The sequence below is a fragment of the Arachis ipaensis genome, chromosome B1 (genome assembly GCF_059453495.1).
Source record: "Arachis ipaensis isolate K30076 ecotype BB chromosome B1, ASM5945349v1, whole genome shotgun sequence".
Taxonomy (NCBI): domain Eukaryota; kingdom Viridiplantae; phylum Streptophyta; class Magnoliopsida; order Fabales; family Fabaceae; genus Arachis; species Arachis ipaensis.
Window position 1 is genome coordinate 92,793,856 of NC_142436.1, and position 25,247 is coordinate 92,819,102.

Below are 25,247 nucleotides of genomic sequence, written 5' to 3' on the forward strand. Positions count from 1 at the left end.
GGCTGGACATCCAAGGCTTCAAACAAGGAGATAATGAATCTCTTTATGATGCCTGGGAGAGATATAGAGAGATGCTACGAAAATGCCCCTCTGAAATGTTTTCAGAGTGGGTTCAGTTAGACATCTTCTATTATGGGCTTGCAGATGGAGCTCAGATGTCTCTAGATTACTCAGCTGGTGGATCTATCCACATGAGAAAGACAATTGAAGAGGCTCAAGAGCTCATTGATACAGTTGCCAGGAATCAGCATCTGTACCTAAGCAGTGACCCTTCCATGAAAGAAGAGGTTAAAACAGCAACTGCTGAACTCAGTCCTGTAAAACAAGCTACTGAATTCAATCAGCAATTGGACTTTCTAACAAAGCAGTTAGCCAAATTCAAAGATAGACTACAAGAGACAAGGATGGTTAATATAAATATGGAAGAACAATTAAAGCAAACAAAGCAGCAGCTGTCAAGACAAATAACAGAAGAATGCCAAGCAGTTCAATTAAGAATTGGAAAAACATTAAATACCCCACCTTAAGGCAGCAAAGAGCTAAGGAATGAGCAAACCACCCAAAATTTACCTGAGGACAATAGGAGCCCAGGGAAAAGTAATTCTGGCATTAAAACGCCAGAAATTTGGTGGAAAGCTGGCGCTGAACGCCGAGACCATGCCCAAGACTGGCATTCAACGCCAGTAACAAGCAAGGACTGGCGTTCAACGCCAGAAACAAGCAAGGATCTGGCGTTGAACGGCCAAAATGGGCAAGATCTGGCGCTGAATGCCCAAAATGGGCACAGTTCTGGCATTCAGACGCCAGGAACAGACAAGGAGTTGGCATCTCACGTCACTCCAGCTTCTAACTCTGGCACTCAATTGCTAGTAAGGGATCAGACACACACAAATGCTGATAGCAACCCCTCTAAAAAGGCTTCTTCAACCACTTCTGCAGGCAATAAACCTACAGCAACTAAGGTTGAAGAATATAAAGCCAAGATACCTTATCCTCAAAAACTCCGGAAAGAGGAGCAGGATAAGCAATTTACTCGCTTTGCAGATTATCTCAGGACTCTTGAAATAAAGATTCCATTTGCAGAAGCACTTGAGGAAATACCTTCTTATGCCAAGTTCATGAAAGAGATCTTGAGTCATAAAAAAGATTGGAGAGAAACAGAAAGAGTTCTCCTCACTGAAGAATGCAGTGCGGTCATTCTGAAGAGCTTCCCTGAAAAGCTTAAAGACCCTGGGAGTTTTCTGATACCATGTATATTAGAAGGTCAATGCACCAAGACAGCTTTATGCGATCTTGGGGCAAGCATCAACCTAATACCTGCATCCACTATCAGAAAGCTTGGCTTAACTGAAGAAGTTAAACCAACCCGGATATGTCTCCAACTTGCTGATGGCTCCACTAAATACCCATCATGCGTGATTGAAGACATGATTGTCAGAGTTGGGCCATTCGCCTTTCCTACTGACTTTGTTGTGCTGGAAATGGAGGAGCACAAGAGTGCTACTCTCATTCTAGGAAGACCCTTCCTAGCAACTGGATGATCCCTCATTGACGTCCAACAGGGGGAAATAACCCTGAGAGTCAATGATGATGAGTTTAAGTTGAACGCTGTTAAAGCCATGCAGCATCCTGACACATCAAAAGACTGCATGAAAGTTGATCTTATTGACTCTTTGGTAGAAGAGATCAACATGGCTGAGAGTCTCGAATCAGAGTTGGAAAACATCTTTAAAGATGTTCAGCCTGATTTAGAGGATTCAGAGGACATGAAAGAGCCTCTGAAATTTCTTCTGGAAGAAGAAAAACCTCCTAAACCCGAGCTCAAGCCATTACCACCATCCTTGAAATATGCATTTCTGGGAGAAGGTGACACTTTTCCAGTGATTATAAGCTTTGCTTTAAATCCACAGGAAGAGGAAGCACTTATTCAAGTGCTAAGGATACACAAGACAGCTCTTGGGTGGTCCATAGGTGACCTTAAGGGCATAAGCCCAGCTAGATGCATGCACAAAATCTTATTGGAGGATAATGCTAAACCAGTGGTTCAACCACAGAGACGGCTAAATCCAACCATGAAGGAAGTGGTGCAGAAAGAGGTCACCAAATTACTAGAGGCTGGGATTATTTATCCTATTTCTGATAGCCCCTGGGTGAGCCCTGTCCAAGTCGTCCCAAAAAAGGGAGGCATGACAGTGATTCATAATGAAAAAAATGAACTGGTTCCTACAAGAACAGTGATGAGCGGATAATTTATACGCTTTTTGGCATTGTTTTTAGTATGTTTTTAGTAGGATCTAGTTACTTTTAGGGACGTTTTCATTAGTTTTTATGTTAAATTCACATTTCTGGACTTTACTATGAGTTTGTGTGTTTTTCTGTTCAGGTATTTTCTGACTGAAATTGAGGGACTTGAGCAAAAATCAGATTCAGAGGTTGAAGAAGGACTACTGATGCTGTTGGATTTTGACCTCCCTGCACTCAAAGTGGATTTTCTGGAGATACCAAACTCGAAATGGCGCGCTTCCAATTGCGTTGGAAAGTAGACATCCAGGGCTTTCCAGCAATATATAATAGTCTATACTTTGGCCAAGAATAGACAACACAAACTGGCGTTCAACGTCAGCTCTCTGCCCAATTCTGGCGTCCAGCGCCAGAAAAGGATCCAAAACCAGAGTTGAACGCCCAAACTGGCACAAATGCTGGCGTTCAACTCCAGGAAGGACCTCTACACGTGCAACACTCAAGCTCAGCCCAAGCACACACCAAGTGGGCCCCGGAAGTGGATTTATGCATCAATTACTTATTTCTGTAAACCCTAGTGACTAGTTTATTATAAATAGGACCTTTTACGATTGTATTAGACATCTTTGGACACCTGGTTCTTAAATCAGAGGGGCTGGCCATTCGGCCATGCCTGGATCTTTCACTTATGTATTTTTAACGGTAGAGTTTCTACACTCCATAGATTAAGGTGTGGAGCTCTGCTGTTCCTCAAAGATTAATGCAAAGTACTACTGTTTTCTATTCAATTCATCTTATTTCGCTTCTAAGATATTCATTCGCACTTCAACCTGAATGTGATGAACGTGACAATCATCATCATTCCCTATGAACGCGTGCCTGACAACCACTTCCGTTCTACATCAGATTGAATGAGTATCTCTTAGATCTCTTAATCGGAGTCTTCGTGGTGTAAGCTAGAATGATGGCAGCATTCAAGAGAATCCGGAAGGTCTAAACCTTGTCTGTGGTATTCCGAGTAGGATTCAATGATTAAATAACTGTGACAAGCTTCAAACTCACGATTGCTGGGCGTAGTGACAGACGCAAAAGGATAGTAAATCCTATTCCAGCATGATCAAGAACCGACAGATGAATAGCCATGCCGTGACAGGGTGCGTTGACCATTTTCACTGAGAGGATAGGATGAAACCATTGACAAGGGTGATGCCTCCAGATGATTAGCCGTGCCGTGACAGGGCATTTGGATCATTTTCCCGAGAAAAGACCGAAAGTAGCCATTGACAGTGGTGATGTATCACATAAAGCCAGCCATGGAAAGTAGTAAGACTGATTGGATGAAGATAGCAGGAAAGCAGAGGTTCAGAGGAACAAAAGCATCTCTATTCGCTTATCTGAAATTCTCACCAGTGATTTACATAAGTATTTCTATCCCTATTTTATTAATTAATTTTGAAAACCTCATTACTATTTTATATCTGCCTGACTGAGATTTGCAAGGTGACCATAGCTTGCTTTATACCAACAATCTCCGTGGGATTCGACCCTTACTCACGTAAGGTATTACTTGGACGACCCAGTGCACTTGCTGGTTAGTTGTGCGAAGTTGTGAACCATGGTATTGGCATCATGTTTTTGGCGCCATTACCATGGAAAGAAAGAGCAATGAATTTTACATAATCAAAGTGTAATCACAATTTTTGCGCACTAAGTTTTTGGCGCCGTTGCCGGGGATTGTTCGAGTTTGGACAACTAACGGTTCATCCTGTTGCTCAGATTAGGTAATTTTCTTTTCGTTTTCTTTTCAAAAATTTTTTTCAAAAATTTTTCAAAAATTTTCTTTCAAAAATTTCTCCTTTGTTTTCGAAAAAAAATAAATAAAAAAAATGTTTTCAAAAATATATTTTTCTTCAGAATTTTTAAGAATGAATTCTAGTGTTTCATGAAGCATGTGAAGCCTGGCTGGCTGTAAAGCCATGTCTAAATTTATTTGGACTGAGGCTTCCAATTTATTATCAAAAGCAAGCTAGTTGGTGCTAATCCACCTACTGCTGATTCATGATCTACCTGTTACATGCTAAAGCTTGGCTGGCTCTTAAGCCATGCCTGACCCTTTGATTGGAGCTTTAGACTAAAGAGCACAAGTTTCCTGGAATTCATATTAAAGATTTTGAAATCCTTATTTTTGTTTTTCAAATAATTTTTGAAAAAAATACAAAAAAAAAATTAGAAAATCATAAAAATCAAAAATATTTTTTGTGTTCTTGTTTGAGTCTTGAGTCATGTTATAAGTTTGGTGTCAATTGTATATTCATCCTGCATTTTTCGAGAATTCATGCATTCATAAGTGTTCTTCATGATCTTCAAGTTGTTCTTGGTAAGTCTTCTTGTTTGATCTTTGCATTTGCATATTTTGTGTCTTTTCTTGTTTTTCATGTGCATTCCTGAATTCTTTATGTCTAAGCATTAAAGAATTCTAAGTTTGGTGTCTTGCATGTTTTCTTTGCATTAAAAATTTTTCAAAAATATGTTCTTGATGTTCATCATGATCTTCATAGTGTTCTTGGTGTTCATCTTGACATTCATAGCATTCTTGCATACATTCATTGTTTTTATCTAAAAATTTCATGCATTGCATCATTTTAGTGTTTTTCTCTCCATCATAAAAACTCAAAAATCAAAAAAATATCTTTCCCTTTTTCTCTCATCGAATTCGAAAATTTGAGTTGACTTTTTAAAAAATTTTTAAAATCTAGTTGTTTTTATGAGTCAAATCAAATTTTCAATTTAAAAATCTCATCTTTTTCAAAATCTTTTTCAAAAATCAAATCTTTTTCAAATTTCTTAGTTATTTTCGAAAATTCCAAAAATATTTTTCAAAAATCTTTTTCTTATTTTTATATCAAATTTTCGAAAATAACAATAACAATTAATGTTTTGATTCAAAAATTTCAAGTTTGTTACTTACTTGTTAAGAAAGATTCAAACTTTAAGTTCTAGAATCATATCTTGTGATTTCTTGTGAATCAAGTCATTAATTGAGATTTAAAAAAATCAAATCTTTTTCAAAAACTAATTTCAATCATATCTTTTCAAAAATATCTTCTTATCATATCTTTTTCAAAAAAACTTGATTTCAAAATATCTTCTCTAACTTCCCAACTCCTTATCTTTTCAAAATTTGTTTCAACTAACTAACTAACTTTTTGCTTGTTTCTTATCTTTTTCAAAACTACCTAACTAACTCTCTCTCTCTCTCTAATTTTCGAAAATATCTTCCCCCTTTTTCAAAATTTTTTTTAATTAACTAATTATTTTAACTTTTGATTTTAAAATTTTCGAAAAAAATTACTACATTTTTCAAAAACTATTTTCGAAAATCACTAACTCTTTTTCAAAAATTATTTTCGAAAATTCTCCATCTCTCTCATCTCCTTCTATTTATTTATTCATCTACTAACATCTCTTCCTCACATCACTCACCAAATTCGAACCCCCTCTTCTATCTGTGTTCGAATTTTTTCTTCTTCTCTTCTTCTACTAACAATAAGGAACCTCTTTACTGTGACATAGAGGATTCCTCTTCTTTTCTTTTTCTCTTCTCTTTCTTATGAGCAGGGATAAAGAAAAAGGCATTCTTGTTGAAGCTGATCCAGAACCTGAAAGGACTCTGAAGAGAAAACTAAGAGAAGCTAAATTACAACAATCCAGAGACAACCTTATTGAAAATTTTGAACAAGTAAAGGAGATGGCAGCCGAACCTAACAACAATAATGCAAGGAGAATACTTGGTGACTTTACTATACCTAATTCCAATTTACATGGAAGAAGCATCTCCATTCCTGCCATTGGAGCAAACAACTTTGAGCTGAAACCTCAATTAGTTTCTCTGATGCAGCAGAACTGCAAGTTTCATGGACTTCCATCTGAAGATCCTTTTCAGTTCTTAACTGAATTCTTGCAGATCTGTGATACTGTTAAGACTAATGGAGTAGATCCTGATGTCTACAGGCTCATGCTTTTCCCTTTTGCTGTAAGAGACAGAGCTAGAGTGTGGTTGGACTCTCAACTCAGAGATAGCCTGAACTCTTGGGATAAGCTGGTCAAGGCTCTCTTAGCCAAGTTCTTTCCTCCTCAAAAGCTGAGCAAGCTTAGAGTGGATATTCATACCTTCAAACAAAAAGATGGTGAATCCCTCTATGAAGCTTGGGAAAGATACAAACAGTTGACCAAAAAGTGTCCTTCTGACATGCTTTTAGAATGGACCATCCTGGATATATTCTATGATGGTTTATCTGAGCTATCAAAGATGTTATTGGACTCTTCTGCAGGTGGATCTTGATGACAAGTCATCTTAGCCTAGTTTCACTAGCCTTTTTCTTTTGTTTTCAATTGAATTATGCACTTTCTTGAGCCAAAAGCAAGCCAATTGGGTAGATTTTCATGTTTCCTTTGATTTAATCAACCATGTATGAATTCATGCTATTTCATGAGGTTTTATGCTATAATTGTCACATATTATGAAAGAATGAATATCTCGTGATTTTGAGCATAGCTTTGATGTGTTTGGTTGATTAATGATAGGTGAAGAAAGCTTGGAGAAAGGTTGAAGCAAGAAGGAATGGCTAGGAGGAAGAGAGGACAAAAAGTTTGAGCAAAAGTTTGCCTCAAACTTTAGCTCAAACTTTTGGAACAAGTGAAAATGAACCAGGGAGCAAAAAGCTGGACCAAAAGTTTGCCTCAAACTTTTGTGCAAACTTTTGGGCAAAAAGCTGGAGCACAAGTTAGCCTCAAACTTTTTGGCAAACCTTTGGCATCACAAATCAACACCCTGGAGAGCAAAAGTTTGCGCCAACGTTAGCCCCTAACTTTTTGGCAAACGTTGGCGCATGAACAACACACCCTGGAGAGCAAAAGTTTGCACCAACGTTAGCCTCTAACTTTTTGGCTAACGTTGGTGCCATGAGTGTGCAAGGGGAGGCCAACGTTGGAGCAAAAGTTTGACCCCAAACTTTTGCCCCAACGTTGGTATCAGCAAAAGAGGGTGGCTGATGTGAAAAGTTGGAGTAAAAGTTTGCCTCAAACTTTTACTCAAACTTTTACTCAAGCTTTCATGATTCCAAACCCGGTTCAATTCGGTTCTTCTCCAAACTCCAAGAGCAATCAACCAAGGCCTCTATCAACCCAATTCCATCAAGAGAAAAGGCCCAATTGAAGGCTTGAAGACCATTTAAAGAAAGTGTATAAATAGCATAGGATTTAAGTTTTTAGAAGAGCTTCCTTTTTAGAATTTTTCAATACTTGCAGCAGAGAGCTCATTTTACATTCTAGCATTGTTATTTTAATTCAAGAGAATTGGGGAGGAGAATTGATCTCTCTTCTTCCTTGTTCTTGCCCAGCACTCTTTAATTTTCTTGCTTCGGATCTTGGGTGGAGAATTGAAGAACTTCTGTTTCAATCTCACCTTGGGATCTTGTTTAATTCTCTACTTAATTGAATTTCAGTTTCTGTTACTTGCTCTCTCATCTACTTTCTCTGCAATTTACATTTCCTTTGCAATTACTCTTGTTGGATCTAGGAAGGCATTGAGATCTAGACTTGGTTATCTAGTCTTTTGAGTCCTGATATCTGAATTCCAATTTTACATCCTCTGTTTAATGTTTTTAAATCTCATTTACATTTTTGTTTTAAGATCCAGTTCGATTCAAGTCATCCTTTACTTCTCTGTTTGTTGCAATTTACTTTTTCTTGTTTAAATTCTGCAAATCCAATTCCCAATTCCCTTTACAATTCAAGCCATTTACATTTCTTGCACTTTAAGATTCTGCAATTTACATTTCTTGCGTTCTAAGTTTCTGCCATTTAATTTCTTGTTCTTTATGATTCAGCACTTTAAATTTCAGTTCTCTTTAATTTCATGCTAATTACCCATTCCCTTTACTTTCTATGCAATTTAAATTCTGCAAATCACAAATCTCTCAACCAAATCTTGATTCGCTTGACTAAATCAACCACTAAACTAAAATTGCTCAATCCTTCAATCCCTGTGGGATCGACCTCACTCCCGTGAGTTATTATTACTTGATGCGACCCGGTGCACTTGCCAGTTAGTTTTGGGTGTTTTGGAGAAATTCGTTTCTCCACAAAAAATATCCATCAGATCCATTCACCTAAAGAAAATGCCTGCAGAAGCTCAAGAACTCATTGACATGGTTGCTAATAACCAGTTCATGTACACTTCTGAGAGAAATCCTGTGAGTAATAGGACACCTATGAAGAAGGGAGTTCTTGAAATTGATACTCTGAATGCCATATTGGCTCAAAACAAAATATTGACTCAGCAAGTCAATATGATTTCTCAGAGTCTGAATGAAATGCAAGCTGCATCCAACAGTACTCAAGAGGCACCTTCTGAAGAAGAGGCCTATGATCCTGAAAACCCTGCAATAGCAGAGGTGAATTACTTAGGTGAACCTTATGGAAACACCTATAATCCATCATGGAGAAATCATCCAAATCTCTCATGGAAGGATCAACAAAAGCCTCAACAAGGCTTTAATAATGGTGGAAGATACAGGTTTCCCAACAGCAAGCCTTTTCCATCATCCACTCAGCAACAGACAGAGAACTCTGAACAAAATACCTCTAATTTAGCAAACTTAGTCTCTGATCTATCCAAGGCCACTGTAAGTTTCATGAATGAAACAAGGTCCTCCATTAGAAATTTGGAAGCACAAGTAGGCCAGCTGAGTAAAAGGATCACTGAAATCCCTCCTAGTACTCTCCCAAGCAATACAGAAGAAAATCCAAAAGGAGAGTGCAAGGCCATTGACATAACCAAAATGGCCGAACCCAAAGAGGGAGAGGAAGACGTGAATCCCAAGGAGGAAGACCTCCTGGGATGTCCAGTGATCAATAAGGAGCTTCCCTTTGAGGAACCAAAGGAATCTGAGGCTCATCTAGAGACCATAGAGATTCCATTGAACCTCCTTATGCCATTTATGAGCTCTGATAAGTACTCCTCTTCTGAAGAGAATGAGGATGTTACTGAAGAGCAAGCTGCCAAGTTCCTTGGTGCAATCATGAAGCTGAATGACAAATTATTTGGCATTGAAACTTGGAAAGATAAACCTCCCTTGTTCACCAATGAACTAAGTGATCTGGTTCAACTGATATTGCCTCAGAGGAGACAGAATCCTGGAAAGTTCATAATACCTTGTACCATAGGCACCATGATCTTTAAGGCTCTGTGTGACCTTGGTTCAGGGATAAACCTCATGCCCCTCTCTGTAATAGAGAAACTGGGAATCTTTGGGGTGCAAGCTACTAAAATCTCACTAGAGATGGCAGACAATTCAAGAAAATAGGCTTATGGACAAGTGGAGGACGTGTTAGTAAAGGTTGAAGGCCTTTACATCCCTGTTGATTTCATAGTCCTGGATACTAGAAAGGAAGAGGATGAATCCATCATCCTAGGAAGACCTTTCCTAGCCACAGCAAGAGTTGTGATTGATGTGGACAGAGGAGAATTGATCCTTCAATTAAATAAGGACAACCTTGTGTTTACAACTCAAGGATCTCTCTCTGCATCCATGGAGAGGAAGCAGAAAAAGCTTCTCTCAAAGCAGAGTCAACCAAAGCCCCCATAGTCAAACTCTAAGTTTGGTGTTGGGAGGCCACAACCAAACTCTATGTTTGGTGTCAAACCCCCATATCCAAACTCTAAGTTTGGTGTTGGGAGGTCTCAACAAAGCTCTGCACATCTGTGAGGCTCCATGAGAGCCCACTGTCAAGCTATTGACATTAAAGAAGCACTTGTTGGGAGGCAACCCAATGTTTATTTATCTAATTTTATTTTTGTTTTTCATGTTTTCTTAGGTTCATGATCATGTGGAGTCACAAAATAAACGAAAAATTTAAAAACAGAATCAAAAACAGCGGAAGAAAAATCACACCCTGGAGGAAGCACTGGCCTGGCGTTCAACGCCAGAACAGAGCATGGTTCTGGCGCTGAACGCCCAAAATGGGCAGTATCTGGGCGCTGAACGCCCAAAATGGGCATCATCTGGGCGCTGAACGCCAGAATTGCACCCTGGAGAGGAGCTGGCGCTGAACGCCCAGAACAAGCATGGTTCTGGCGTTCAACGCCAGAAATGGGCAACAAATGGGCGTTGAACGCCCAAAATGGGCACCAACCTGGCGCTGAATGTCCAGAGTTGTGTGCAAGGACATTTTACATGCCTAATTTGGTGCAAGGTTGTAAATCCTTGAACATCTTAGGATTTGTGGATCCCACAGGATCATCTCAGGATCTATGGACCCCACAGGATCATCTCAGGATCTGTGAATCTCACAGGATCCCCACCCACCTCACCCTCTCTCTCTCCATTCATGGTCGTCCCTTCTGTTTTCCATTCACCACTCACATCCATACACACATCCCTCTATCTCCTCCATATCTTCTTCTTCTTCATCTATTTTTTCTTCTCTTGCTCGAGGGCGAGCAAAATTCTAAGTTTGGTGTGGTAAAAGCATAAGCTTTTTGTTTTTCCATTACCATTGATGGCACCTAAGACCGGAGAATCCTCTAGAAAGGGGAAAGGGAAGATAAAAGCTTCCACATCCGAGTCATGGGAGATGGAAAGATTCATCTCCAAAGCTCATCAAGACCACTTCTATGATGTTGTGGCCAAGAAGAAGGTGATCCCTGAGGTCCCTTTCAAACTCAAAAGAAATGAGTATCCGGAGATCCGACATAAAATTCAAAGAAGAGGTTGGGAAGTTCTAACAAATCCCATCCAACAAGTCGGCATCCTAATGGTTCAAGAGTTCTATGCCAATGCATGGATCACCAAGAACCATGATCAAAGTAAGAACCCGGATCCAAAGAACTATGTTACAATGGTTTGGGGGAAATACTTAGATTTTAGTCCGGAAAATGTGAGGTTGGCGTTCAACTTGCCAAACATGGAAGAGAACGCACGCCCCTACACAAGGAGAGTCAACTTTGATCAAAGGTTGGACCAAGTCCTTATGGACATATGTGTAGAAGGAGTTCAATGGAAGATTGACTCCAAAGGCAAGCCGGTTCAACTAAGAAGATTGGACCTCAAGCCTGTAGCTAGAGGATGGTTGGAGTTCATTCAATGCTCAATCATTCTCACTAGCAACCGGTCTGAAGTTACTATAGACCGGGCCATCATGATCCATATCATCATGATTGGAGAATAGGTGGAAGTTCATGAGATTATACCTCAAGAACTCTACAAGGTGGCTGACAAGTCCTCCACTATGGCAAGGTTAGCCTTTCCTCACCTCATTTGCCACCTATGCAATTCGGCTGGGATTGACATAGAGGGAGATATCCTCATTAAAGAGGACAAGCCCATCACTAAGAAAAAGATGGAGCAAGCAAGAGAGCCCATTCATGGAGCTCAAGAGGCGTATGAAGCTCATCACCATGAGATCCCGGAGATGCCTCAAATGCACTTTCCTCCACGAAACTATTGGGAGCAAATCAACACCTCTCTAGGAGAATTGAGTTCCAATATGGGACAACTAAGGGTGGAACATCAACAGCACTCCATCATCCTTCATGAAATAAGAGAAGATCAAAAGGCAATGAGGGAGGAGCAACAAAAACAAGGAAGAGACATAGAAGAGCTCAAGGACATCATTGGTTCCTCAAGAAGGAAACACCACCATCACTAAGGTGGATCCATTCCTTCTTCTTATTTCTTCTGTTTTTTGTTTTCTATGTTATGTGCTTATCTATGTTTGTGTCTTCATTACATGATCATTAGAAGTTAGTAACTATGTCTAAAAGTTATGAATGTCCTATGAATCCATCACCTCTCTTAAATGAAAAATGTTTTAATTCAAAAGAACAAGAAGTACATGAGTTTCGAATTTATCCTTGAACTTAGTTTAATTATAGTGATGTGGTGACAATGCTTCTTGTTTTCTGAATGTATGCTTGAACAGTGCATATGTCTTTTGAAGTTGTTGTTCCTGAATGTTAAATATGTTGGCTCTTGAAAGAATGATGACTAGGAGACATGTTATTTGATAATCTGAAAAATCATAAAAATGATTCTTGAAGCAAGAAAAAGCAGCAAAGAACAAAGCTTGCAGAAAAAAAAAATATATATATATATATATATATATATATATATAGAAACAAAGAAAAAGAAAAAGCAAGCAGAAAAAGCCAAAAGCTCTTAAAACCAAGAGGCAAGAGCAAAAATCCAATAACCCTTAAAACCAAAAGGCAAGGGCAAATAAAAAGGATCCCAAGGCTTTGAGCATCAGCGGATAGGAGGGCCTAAAGGAATAAAATCCTGGTCTAAGCGGCTAAACCAAGCTGTCCCTAACCATATGCTTGTGGCGTGCAGGTGTCAAGTGAAAACTTGAGACTGAGCGGTTAAAGTCAAGGTCCAAAGTAAAAAAAAAGAGTGTGCTTAAGAACCCTGGACACCTCTAATTGGGGACTTTAGCAAAGCTGAGTCACAATCTGAAAAGGTTCACCCAATTATGTGTCTGTGGCATTTATGTATCCGGTGGTAATACTGGAAAACAAAGTGCTTAGGGCCACGGCCAAGACTCATAAAATAGCTGTGTTCAAGAATCATCATACTGAACTAGGAGAATCAATAACACTCTCTGAACTCTGAGTTCCTATAGATGCCAATCATTCTGAACCTCAATGGATAAAGTGAGATGCCAAAACTATTCAAGAGGCAAAAAGCTATAAGTCCCGCTCATTTGATTGGAGCTATGTTTCATTGATAGTTTGGAATTTATAGTATATTCTCTTCTTTTTATCCTATTTGATTTTCTGTTGCTTGGGGACAAGCAACAATTTAAGTTTGGTGTTGTGATGAGCGGATAATTTATACGCTTTTTGGCATTGTTTTTAGTATGTTTTTAGTAGGATCTAGTTACTTTTAGGGACATTTTCATTAGTTTTTATGTTAAATTCACATTTCTGGACTTTACTTTGAGTTTGTGTGTTTTTCTGTGATTTCAGGTATTTTCTGACTGAAATTGAGGGACTTGAGCAAAAATCAGATTCAGAGGTTGAAGAAGGACTGCTGATGTTGTTGGATTCTGACCTCCCTGCACTCAAAGTGGATTTTCTGGAGCTGCAGAACTTGAAATGGCGCGCTTCCATTTGCGTTGGAAAGTAGACATCCAGGGATTTCCAGAAATATATAATAGTCCATACTTTGGCCAAGAATAGACGACGCAAACTGGCGTTTAACGCCAGCTCTCTGCCCAATTCTGGCGTCTAGCGCCAGAAAAGGATCCAAAACCAGAGTTGAACGCCCAAACTGGCACAAATGCTGGCGTTCAACTCCAAGAAGGACCTCTACATGTGAAACACTCAGGCTCAGCCCAAGCACACACCAAGTGGGCCCCGGAAGTGGATTTATGCATCAATTACTTATTTCTATAAACCCTAGTGACTAGTTTATTATAAATAGGACCTTTTACGATTGTATTAGACATCTTTCGATGCCTGGTTCTTAGATCAGAGGGGCTGGCCATTCAGCCATGCCTGGAGCTTTCACTTATGTATTTTTAACGGTAGAGTTTCTACACTCCATAGATTAAGGTGTGGAGCTCTGCTGTTCCTCAAAGATTAATGCAAAGTACTACTGTTTTCTATTCAATTCATCTTATTTCGCTTCTAAGATATTCATTCGCACTTCAACGTGAATGTGATGAACGTGACAATCATCATCATTCCCTATGAACGCGTGCCTGACAACCACTTCCGTTCTACATCAGATTGAATGAGTATCTCTTAGATCTCTTAATCGGAGTCTTCGTGGTGTAAGCTAGAATGATGGCGGCATTCAAGAGAATCCAGAAGGTCTAAACCTTGTCTGTGGTATTCCGAGTAAGATTCCATGATTGAATGACTGTGATGAGCTTCAAACTCGCGATTGCTGGGCGTAGTGACAGACGCAAAAGGATAGTAAATCCTATTCCAGCATGATCGGGAACCGACAGATGAATAGCCGTGCCGTGACAGGGTGCGTTGACCATTTTCACTGAGAGGATAGGATGAAACCATTGACAAGGGTGATGCCTTCAGACGATTAGCCGTGCCGTGACAGGGCATTTGGATCAGTTTCCCGAGAGAAGACCGAAAGTAGCCATTGACAGTGGTGATGTATCACATAAAGCCAGCCATGGAAAGGAGTAAGACTGATTGGATGAAGATAGCAGGAAAGCAGAGGATCAGAGGAACGAAAGCATCTCTATTCGCTTATCTGAAATTCTCACCAGTGATTTACATAAGTATTTCTATCCCTATTTTATTAATTAATTTCGAAAACCTCATTACTATTTTATATTTGCCTGACTGAGATTTGCAAGGTGACCATAGCTTGCTTCATACCAACAATCTCCGTGGGATTCGACCCTTACTCACGTAAGGTATTACTTGGACGACCCAGTGCACTTGCTGGTTAGTCGTGCGAAGTTGTGAACCATGGTATTGGCATCATGTTTTTGGCGCCATTACCAGGGAAAGAAAGAGCGATGAATTTTACATAATCAAAGTGTAATCACAATTTCTGCGCACCAAACATTTACAGGGTGGCGCATGTGTATTGACTACAGAAGGCTCAATACAGCCACCAGAAAGGATCATTTTCCTTTACCATTCATATACCAGATGCTAGAAAGACTAGCAGGTCATGATTATTACTGCTTTTTGGATGGCTACTCAGGCTATAACCAGATTGCAGTAGATCCTCAGGATCAAGAGAAAACAGCATTCACATGTCCATCTAGAGTGTTTGCTTATAGAAGGATGCCATTTGGGCTGTGTAATGCGCCTGCAACCTTCCAGAGATGCATGCTCTCTATTTTCTCTGATATGGTGGAAAAATTTCTGGAAGTCTTCATGGATGACTTCTCAGTATATGGAGACTCATTCAGCTCCTGTCTTGATCACCTGAAACTTGTTCTGAAAAGATGCCAAGAGACCAACCTAGTTTTAAACTGGGAAAAATGGACTGAAGGGATTGTTCTTGGGCATAAAATCTCAAACAAGGGAATAGAGGTGGATCAAGCAAAAATAGAGGTAATTAAAAAATTACCACCACCTGCCAATGTTAAGGCAATCAGAAGCTTTCTGGGGCATGCAGGATTCTATAGGAGGTTTATAAAGGATTTTTCAAAAATTGCAAAACCTCTAAGCAATCTGCTAGCTGCTGACATGCCATTTGTGTTTGACACAGAGTGCCTGCAGGTGTTTGAAACGCTGAAAGCTAAGCTGGTCACAGCACCAGTTATTTCTGCACCAGACTGGACATTACCATTTGAGCTAATGTGTGATGCCAGTGATCATGCCATTGGTGCAGTGTTGGGTCAGAGGCATGACAAGCTTCTGCACGTCATTTATTACGCTAGTCAGGTTCTAAATGATGCCCAGAAGAATTACACAACCACAGAAAAAGAATTACTTGCAGTGGTTTACGCCATTGACAAGTTCAGATCATACTTAGTAGGATCAAAAGTGATTGTGTATACTGATCATGCTGCTCTTAAATATTTACTCACAAAGCAGGATTCAAAACCCAGGCTCATCAGATGGGTGTTGCTTCTGCAAGAGTTTGATATAGAAATAAGAGACAGAAAAGGGACAGAGAACCAAGTGGCTGATCATCTGTCCCGGATAGAGCCAGTAGAAGGGACGCCCCTCCCCTCTCTTGAGATCTCTGAGACTTTTCCGGATGAGCATTTATTTGCCATTCAGGAAACACCATGGTTCGCCGATATTGCAAACTATAAAGCTGCAAGGTTCATACCCAAGGAGTACAACAGGATACAAAAAAAGAAATTAATTACTGATGCAAAGTACTACTTGTGGGATGAACCCTATCTCTTTAAGAGATGTGCAGACGGAATAATCCGTAGGTGTGTGCCTAGAGAAGAAGCACAGAGGATCCTATGGCATTGCCATGGATCTCAATATGGAGGCCATTTCGGAGGTGAGCGAACAGCCACCAAGGTCCTCCAATGTGGCTTCTATTGGCCCACACTCTATAAAGATTCCCAAGAGTTTGTACGTAACTGTGACAGTTGCCAAAGAGCTGGTAATCTGCCTCATGGTTACGCCATGCCTCAACAAGGAATCTTGGAAATTGAGTTGTTTGATGTATGGGGAATTGACTTCATGGGACCTTTCCCACCATCATACTCAAACACTTATATTCTGGTTGCAGTTGACTATGTATCAAAATAGGTTGAGGCCATTGCCACACCCACCAATGATACTAAAACAGTGCTGAAGTTCCTCCAGAAACATATCTTTAGCAGGTTTGGTGTCCCTAGAGTACTAATCAGTGATGGGGGCACTCACTTCTGCAATAAACAGCTTTACTCTGCCATGGTTCGGTATGAAATTCGCCATAAGGTGGCTACTCCATATCATCCACAAACTAATGGGCAAGCTGAAGTCTCTAACAGAGAATTAAAGAGAATCCTAGAACGGACAGTAAGTACTTGGAGAAAGGATTGGGCACGGAGCTTGGATGATGCTCTGTGGGCTTACAGAACAGTATTCAAGACCCCTATAGGGACCTCTCCATACCAACTTGTGTATGGTAAGGCATGTCACCTGCCTGTGGAACTGGAACATAAAGCCTACTGGGCAACCAGATTCCTAAACTTTGATGCCAAATTAGCAGGAGAAAAAAGATTGCTCCAGCTAAATGAGCTAGAGGAATTCAGATTCACAGCTTTCGAAAATGCCAAGTTTTATAAAGAGAAATAAAAAAAGTGGCATGACAGAAAGCTGTCATCTAGAATCTTTGAACCAGAACAAAAGGTTCTATTTTTCAACTCTAGGCTCAGGCTATTCCCCAGGAAACTGAAATCCCGGTGGAGGGGACCATATGTGATTACAAGTGTATCACCATATAGTTATATGGAGCTTCAGGATATTGATTCTGATAAGAAGTTCATTGTCAATGGACAGAGAATCAAGCACTATCTTGAAGGCAACGTTGAGCAAGAGTGCCCAAGGCTGAAGCTAGATTAAAAGATCAGCAAGGTCCAGCTAAAGACAATAAAGAAGCGCTTTCTGGGAGGCAACCCAGCCATGGAGCATCAATCCTCTAAGCATTTTGCCCTATTTTTATTTTTATTTGTTTATATAGAGTTCATTGATAACAAGGTAAAGAATCAATTGCATAAGTTCACAGGGTTACAGAAGGAATCTGCACACAAAACAGAGAAAAAGAGCCCATTGGCAAGAAAACACCAGTAAGAGCCTATTTTGGGCGTTCAGCGCCCAAAAGGGGCAGCCAGTGGGCGCTGAACGCCAGTAAGGATAGCAATCTGGCGTTCAACGCCAGAAAAGGGCAACAACTGGGCGTTGAACGCCCAGGAGAGCAGCATTTGGGCGTTGAACGCCCAAAACAGGCAGTGTGTGGGCGTTCAAACGCCAGGATAGTGGGGAGGAGGTAAAAATCATTTTTCTTCATATTTTTTCATTCTAATTTTACAATTCCATGTTTTTAATTCATGATTTCTTGCATAAACATGTTAAGAACCTTGATTTCGAAAATCCCTCTTTAAAAATATCAAATGTATCTTAATCCATAAGCACCAAGCCTCTTTGCAAATTCAATCCAACTCTTTTCAAATCCTTTTTTAAAACAAATCTATCTTTTCAACTCATCAATATCTTTTTCAAAATCTCTACTTTATCTTTTTCAAAATCTAGATCTATCTTTTTCAAAAATCTTTCATATCTTTTCAATTTTAAACTATATCCTCTCTTATCATATCTTCTATCTTATCTTTTCCAAATCAATCTTTTTTATCATATCTTTATCTCTTTTTTCGAAAACCCAGCCTCCCTCCCTTTAAATTTGGGTTCGGCCTCCCTCCCCTTCCATCAACAATTGCACCTAGCTCTCCTTCTATCCCTCTCCCTTCTTTTCTTTTGCTTGAGGACAAGCAAACCTCTAAGTTTGGTGTGTTTATCCGCGATCACTAAGATCATGGCTCCTAAAGGAAAACAACCCACTCCAAGAGGCAAGAAAGAGAGCGTTCCAAAACCACTTTGGAATCAAGGGAAGTTCTTATCTAAAGAACATTCAGACCATTATAACAAAATAATGGGTCTGAGATCAGTGATCCCGGAAGTTAGATTCGATCTGAAAGAAAATGAATATCCGGAGATCCAGGAGCAAATTCGAATCAGGAACTGGAAAGTCCTAGCTAATCCTGAAACGAAAGTAGGGAGGAACATGGTTCAGGAGTTCTATGCTAATATGTGGCAAACTGACAAGTAGAAACTATCTGGGACTGCTTTCTATGACTATCAGACCGTGGTCAGAGGAAAGATTGTTCATACCCACCCTGACAGGATCAGGGAGATCTTAAAGCTACCTCAGCTGAAAGATGATCCAGACTCCTTCAACGGGAGAATGATGAGAACAGACAAGGGCCTGGATAAGATTCTAGAGGACATATGTATCCCTGGAGCCAGGTGGACCACCAACACAAACGGTATCCCAAATCAACACAAGAGAGAAGATCTCAAACCAGTCGCCAGAGGATGGCTGGACTTCATTGGGCATTCTCTGTTGCCCACTAGCAACCGTTCTGAAGTAACTGTTAAAAGAGCAGTGATGATCCATTGCATCATGATGGAAAAAGAAGTGGAAGTTCATCAGCAAATCTCAGCTGAACTCTACAAAATTGCTAACAAAAATTCTAAAGAGGCCAGGTTGGCTTATCCAAGCGTGATTTCTCTGCTCTGCAAGGATGCTGGAGTAAGGATGGGAATAACTGAGTATATCTCAGTTGAGAAACCAATCACCAAAGCATCAATGGAAAAACAACAAGCACAGGATGATCCCACCAAGAAGAAAACACAGGAATTTCTCCCAGAAATCCCTCAATCTAATTACTGGGAGTATCTTGAGACGTCTGTTACCAAGATACGGGAAGCTATGGAACAAATAATAAAAGAACAGAAGGAACACAGTCAAATTCTTACCTATATGTTTAAAGAACAAGAGGAGCAAGGGCGTGACTTAAGGGAATTGAAGCGCCAGAAGTTATCTCTTGAAGGACCAAGCACCCCACGGATCAGAGGAACATCCACTTCCTAGAACAAAGGTTGTTAAATTCCAATTTCTGCTTTAACTTTGTGATAGTGTCATTATAGAAGTTCACCTTAGGAGTCATATAGTAGTAATTAGTATCTATTTTGATTTTATCTCCAATTAAGCCATAGTTTATTTTTCTCATCATCAGCAAACATGAATAAAATAGTAGATCTTTTAAATAAGAGGCAATAAAATTTCGAGTTTTTAAAGAGAAATTCTAATTAGTTACATGTGGTGGCAATACTTTCTGTCTTCTGAATGAATGCTTGAATAGTGCATATGTCTTTTGAATTTGTTGTTTAAGACTGTTAAAAATGTTGGCTCTTGAAAGAATGATGAACATGAGACATGTTATTGATAATCTGAAAAATCATAAAAATGATTCTTGAAGCAAGAAAAAGCAGCAAAAAAAATAAAAAAAAAGCCAATAACCCTTAAAACCAAAAGGCAAGGGTAATAAAAAGGATCCCAAGGCTTTGAGCATCAGTGGATAGGAGGGCCTAAGCGAATAGAATCCTGGCCTAAGCGGCTAAACCAAGCTATCCCTAACCATGTGCTTGTGGCGTGAAGGTGTCAAGTGAAAACTTGAGACTGAGCGGTTAAAGTCAAGGTCCAAAGCAGAAAGAAGAGTGTGCTTAAGAACTCTGGACACCTCTAATTGGGGACTTTAGCAAAGCTGAGTCACAATCTAAAAGGTTCACCCAATTATGTGTCTGTGGCATTTATGTATCCGGTGGTAATACTGGAAAACAAAGTGCTTAGGGCCACGGCCAAGACTCATGAAATAGCTGTGTTCAAGAATCATCATACTGAAATAGGAGAATCAATAACACTATCTGAATTCTAAGTTCCTATAGATGCCAATCACTCTGAGCTTCAATGGATAAAGTGAGATGCCAAAACTGTTCGGAAGCAAAAAGCTACTAGTCCCGCTCATCTAATTAGAATCTGAGCTTCACTCAAAACTCTGAGATATTATTGCTTCTCAACCTATTAGTCTTCTATTTTATTTGTCTAGTTGCTTGAGGACAAGCAACAGTTTAAGTTTGGTGTTGTGATGAGCAGATATTTTATACTCTTTTTGGGGTTAATTTCATATAGTTTTTAGTATGTTTTAGTGAGTTTTTAGTTTTTTTCCATTAGTTTTTAGGAAAAATTCATATTTCTGGACTTTAATATGAGTTGTGTGTTTTTCTATAATTTCAGGTATTTTTCTGGCTGAAATTGAGGGAGTTGAGCAAAAATCTGATTCAGGCTGAAAAAGGACTGCTGATGCTGTTGGATTCTGACCTCCCAACACTCAAAGTGGATTTTCTGGAGCTACAGAACTCGAAATGGCGCGCTTCTAATTGCGTTGGAAAGTAGACATTCAGGGCTTTCCAGCAATATATAATAGTCCATACTTTGCTCAAGGATAGATGACGTAAACTGGCGTTCAATGCCAGTTCTCTGCCCAATTCTGGCGTCCAGCGCCAGAAAAGGATTAAAAGTTGGAGTTCAACGCCAGAAATGGATCCAAACCTGGCGTTGAACGCCCAAAACAGCCTTATGCACGTGAATTGTTTAAGTCTCAGCCCCAGCACACACCAAGTGGGCCCCAGAAGTGGATCTCTGCACCATCTGTCATAGTCTACTCACTTTTTGTAAACCTAGGCTACTAGTTTAGTATTTGAACAACTTTTAGAAACTTATTTTAAGAGGATGACATTTTAGATCTGAACTTTGTACTCTTTGACGGCATGAGTCTCTAAACTCCATTGTTGGGGGTGAGGAGCTCTGCTGTGTCTCAATGAATTAATGCAAGTATTTCTGTTTTCCATTCAAACATGTGTGTTCCTATCTAAGATATCCATTCGCGCCTAACTATGGAGAAGGTGATGATCAGTGACACTCATCACCTTCCTCAATCGATGAACGTGTGTCTGACAATCACCTCCGTTCTACATCAGATTGAATGAATATCTCTTAGATTCCTTAATCAGAATCTCCGTGGTATAAGCTAGATTGATGGCGGCATTCATGAGAATCCGGAAAGTCTAAACCTTGTCTGTGGTATTCCGAGTAGGATTCTGGGATTGGATGACTGTGACGAACTTCAAACTCACGAGTGCTGGGCGTAGTGACAGACGCAAAAGGATAGTAAATCCTATTTCGGTACAACTGAGAACCTGCAGATGATTAGCCGTGCGGTGACAGCGCACCTGGACCCTTTTCACTGGAAGGATGCATGGTAGCCATTGACAACGGTGATCCACCTACACACAGCTTGCCAGAGAAGGACGTGCGTGCGTGAATCAGAAGACAGAGGAAAGCAGAGATTCAAAAGATAAAGCATCTCCAAAACTCCAACATATTCTCCATTACTGCATAACAAGTAACCTTTAACCCATACTCTCTTGTTTATTCGCAATTCAACTGATAAATAAAATTGACTTCCTGACTAAGAATTGCAAGATAACCATAGATTGCTTCAAACCAACAATCTCCGTGGGATTCGACCCTTATTCACGTAAGGAATTACTTGGACGACCCAGTGCACTTGCTGGTTAGTGGTACGAGTTGTGAAAAGTGTGATTCACAATTCATGCACCAGAGGTTCTTAAGAATCTTGAATTTCAAGTAGGACATCTTTCACAACAATTTCCAAGGTCCACTAATAGTTTCCCAAGTGAAACAGAGAAAAATCCCAGAGGGGAAATGAAGAAGGTAAGGTGGAAAGAATGCAAGTCAATCAATCTAAGCATTGAAGAAGGTTTGAAGGAAGAATGCTCGATACACTCAGAGCATGATGAGGGAAAACCAAGGAATGATGTAAGGAAGATAGAAGAAATGGCTAGCCCTGAAAAGAGGAAGGAAAAAAAAGAGAAAGAATACATTGAGCCCTTTGAGCCACAAGCACCATTCCTACAGAGACTCAAGAGAAGTAAGGAAGACAGGTCATATTCAAGATTCCTAGACATTTTTGCAGCACTTAGTGTCAATATCCCCTTCATCAAAATTCTTCAACAGATGCCAACATACTTCAAGTGCATGAAAGAACTATTGACCAAGAAAGGAATCTTAAAAGGGGGACAAATAGTGACAATGAACAAGGAATGTAGTGCCCTCATCAAGAAAGACATACTCATGAAGAAAAAAGATCCAGGGAGCTTTCATATTCCATGTGCCATAGGAGAGACAAAAATTGACAGAGGATTCTGCGACTTAGGAGCTAGCATAAATGTGATGCCTCTATCTCTTATGAAGAAGTTGCAAATCAATGAGCTGAGATCCACGGATGTAATCATCCAATTGGCAGATAAAACATAGAAGAAGGCTGAAAGACTAATTGAAAATGTATTGGTGAAAGTAGGAAACTACTTCCTCCCCACTGACTTTGTTGTTCTGGACATAGAGGAAAGCTACCTCCATTCCATTATTATGGGGAGACCATTTCTAGCTACTGAAAAATCTCTCATTGATGTAGAACAAGGAGAATTGATATTGAGAATACATGATGAGCAGATCACTTTCCAGGCCTTCAAACCCGTGCAGGAATTTGAGCAAGAGAGCAAGGAATTAAAAGAAGAGCACATTGAGAGTCCCCTGAAGGAGAACATAAATGAACCACAAGGGCAGCATCTAGAGCTTTCCTTGATGGATAAACAAGAAACTCAAGAGAAGAAGTAACCAATGGAGTTCAAGGAAGAGCCGAAGCCACAAAAGTTGAGAGGAGCAGCTAGCAAGGGACTTTCTGACATAACACTCATGAGAGCACCACTGGAAGAAGAGGAAAGAGTTGTGAAGAAATTACCAAGGGGATGGAGAAATAAAAAGATTCCTACAGAGGGTTTTTCCCCTGGAGACAAAGTGGTATCAGCCCACCATCCACCAATCCCACCCCATCTTCCAACCATTCCATCTAAATTTCCTCAAGTGTTCACCATTAGAAAGGTCCTCTCCCTAGAGCATGTAGAAATCATTAATGAATCAAGTGGAGATTGCTTCACTGTAAGGGGAGAAGACCTAAGACACTACAATCTACCATGACAAAGACCAACTATCAAGCTAGTGACGCTAAAGAAGCACTCCATGGGAGGCAGCCCATGATTTAGTTTTCCTTGTTTTTAATACTTCATTATGAATAATGAGTGTTGCTCTAGCATGAATTCAAGACCATTTTGACAATTTTCCATGACATTGAGAAGCATATGATCCAATTCTAAGTTTGGTGTGCCTACAGGCACACTAGGATAACTTTTCAAAAATAATAATCATAATGCCCATTTGACATTTGTTTCTTGGAATTTAAAGCCAAACATTAAGTTTGGTGTTCTATATATTGCAAGAACAAGTCATGAGAGTCAAGTTTTCTTGAGCTTTGAAAGTCATGAAAGTGCAACCATGGTTATAATTTTTAGTTCATGTTTAGGAATAGCAAAATAAAGTTTTTCTCATGATGGTTTAACCAAAAAGTGACACTAATTTCGTTGAGATTTCAATGACAACATTTGGAGGAAGTAACACTTTGAACCATATGACCAAACACTAAGTTTGGTGTCCTCCAAGACTATATATGGTGGCACCAAAAAGTGTCACGGTTGGTTAAACAAGCATGAAGAATGATGGCCAAGGTTTTAATTTTAAAATATTAATTATTCTTTTACCATCACCTATTAGTACTCACTCATTTTGTCTTGTTATGATGGTTAGGTGCACATAGAACTATTTCATGAAAGGGACAAGACAAGGAAAGGAAAGGCTAGCATGAAGACAAAAGGGGATCACATGGCTTGAAGGGTGAATCTGAACATCCTTGGAAGAAGCACTTGGAAGACCGAAGAGATATGCTTCATGAAGAGGCAACTTTTGTCTTTATTCAACCTTGCATGTACAACGTTAATTTATCACTTGTCCAAATGAATCCTAGCCATCCATTTTTCATTGAAGCTTACTACAAATAGCCTCCTTTGAACTGTGCATGTGAACTAAAATCTCACATTCCTTGTACTCAGATATTCAACTCTTGTGTTTTCTCAAACCAAACCCTAGAAATCGTGTTCCTTGTGCAACAAAGTACCCTTGTTCACTTGCCTTCATAACACTACCTTAACTTCAAACACTTTCCCTCCTAGGGTGCGTCACACTAACCCATTCTCTTCATAAACCCTTAACCTCAACTCGGCCAACCATCAAGGAAAGCATGGCTTCTTCTTCAAGTTCTAAAAGAAGAAGAGGAAAGGAACCCATGGTTGAAGAGGGTGAAAATGAATATGATCGATGGAAGTTTAGATCATGGTACCATCAAATGCAACTTGGGTGGATGAATGACAAGAAGATATATCCTGAAGTCCCTTTCCAGCTACCTGATGACGGGTCCCTAGAAATGAAAGCAAAGATTAGAAAGAGAAAATGGGAAGAACTTACCTCACCAATCACCAGGATTAATGCAAACATCATAAGGGAGTTTTATACTAACACCCCAAGGCTTAATATGACTGAAGCCCCAACTTACAAGAGTTATGTACGGGGAGTGGAAGTGGACTTTAGTCCAAATACTATCATGAAGGTCTTAGGACTTAGGCCAGCACATTTTGATGGGCCGGGGTACCACGAAAGAGTAACTGGAAACCCAGATTATGATGAAATATCTAGTGATATCTGTGTGGTGAATGCTGACTAGGAGAGGGACAATCAAGGAAGGCACAAGTACTTGAAAAAGGGAGATCTCATCCCTGAAGCAAAATGATGGTATGAGCTGATAAAGAGATCAATTCTTGGCACAGTAAAGGTCCATGAGATCATTGCAAATGACATTCAAAGGGTTGCAGAGAAAAATTCTGCTAAAGCCTGGCTCTATTACCCAAGCACCATTATGAGGTT

At 39.8% G+C, this 25,247-nt stretch overlaps 1 protein-coding gene and 1 non-coding gene across 2 annotated transcripts in view; one reads left to right on the forward strand and one right to left on the reverse strand.

The window, feature by feature from the left end:
- LOC107609046 (TOM1-like protein 1) overlaps positions 1–23,054 on the forward strand; it is a 28,123-nt gene extending 5,069 nt beyond the window's left edge. The window contains 1 exon segment of the mRNA XM_016310870.1: positions 22,902–23,054. Coding sequence (XP_016166356.1) covers positions 22,902–23,054 — 153 coding nt within the window.
- Positions 6,389–6,496, reverse strand: LOC148577483 (small nucleolar RNA R71). Its single transcript, XR_015904042.1, has one exon. It is a non-coding gene; the product is annotated as a small nucleolar RNA R71 (small nucleolar RNA).
- Positions 23,055–25,247: the final 2,193 nt, after the last annotated feature.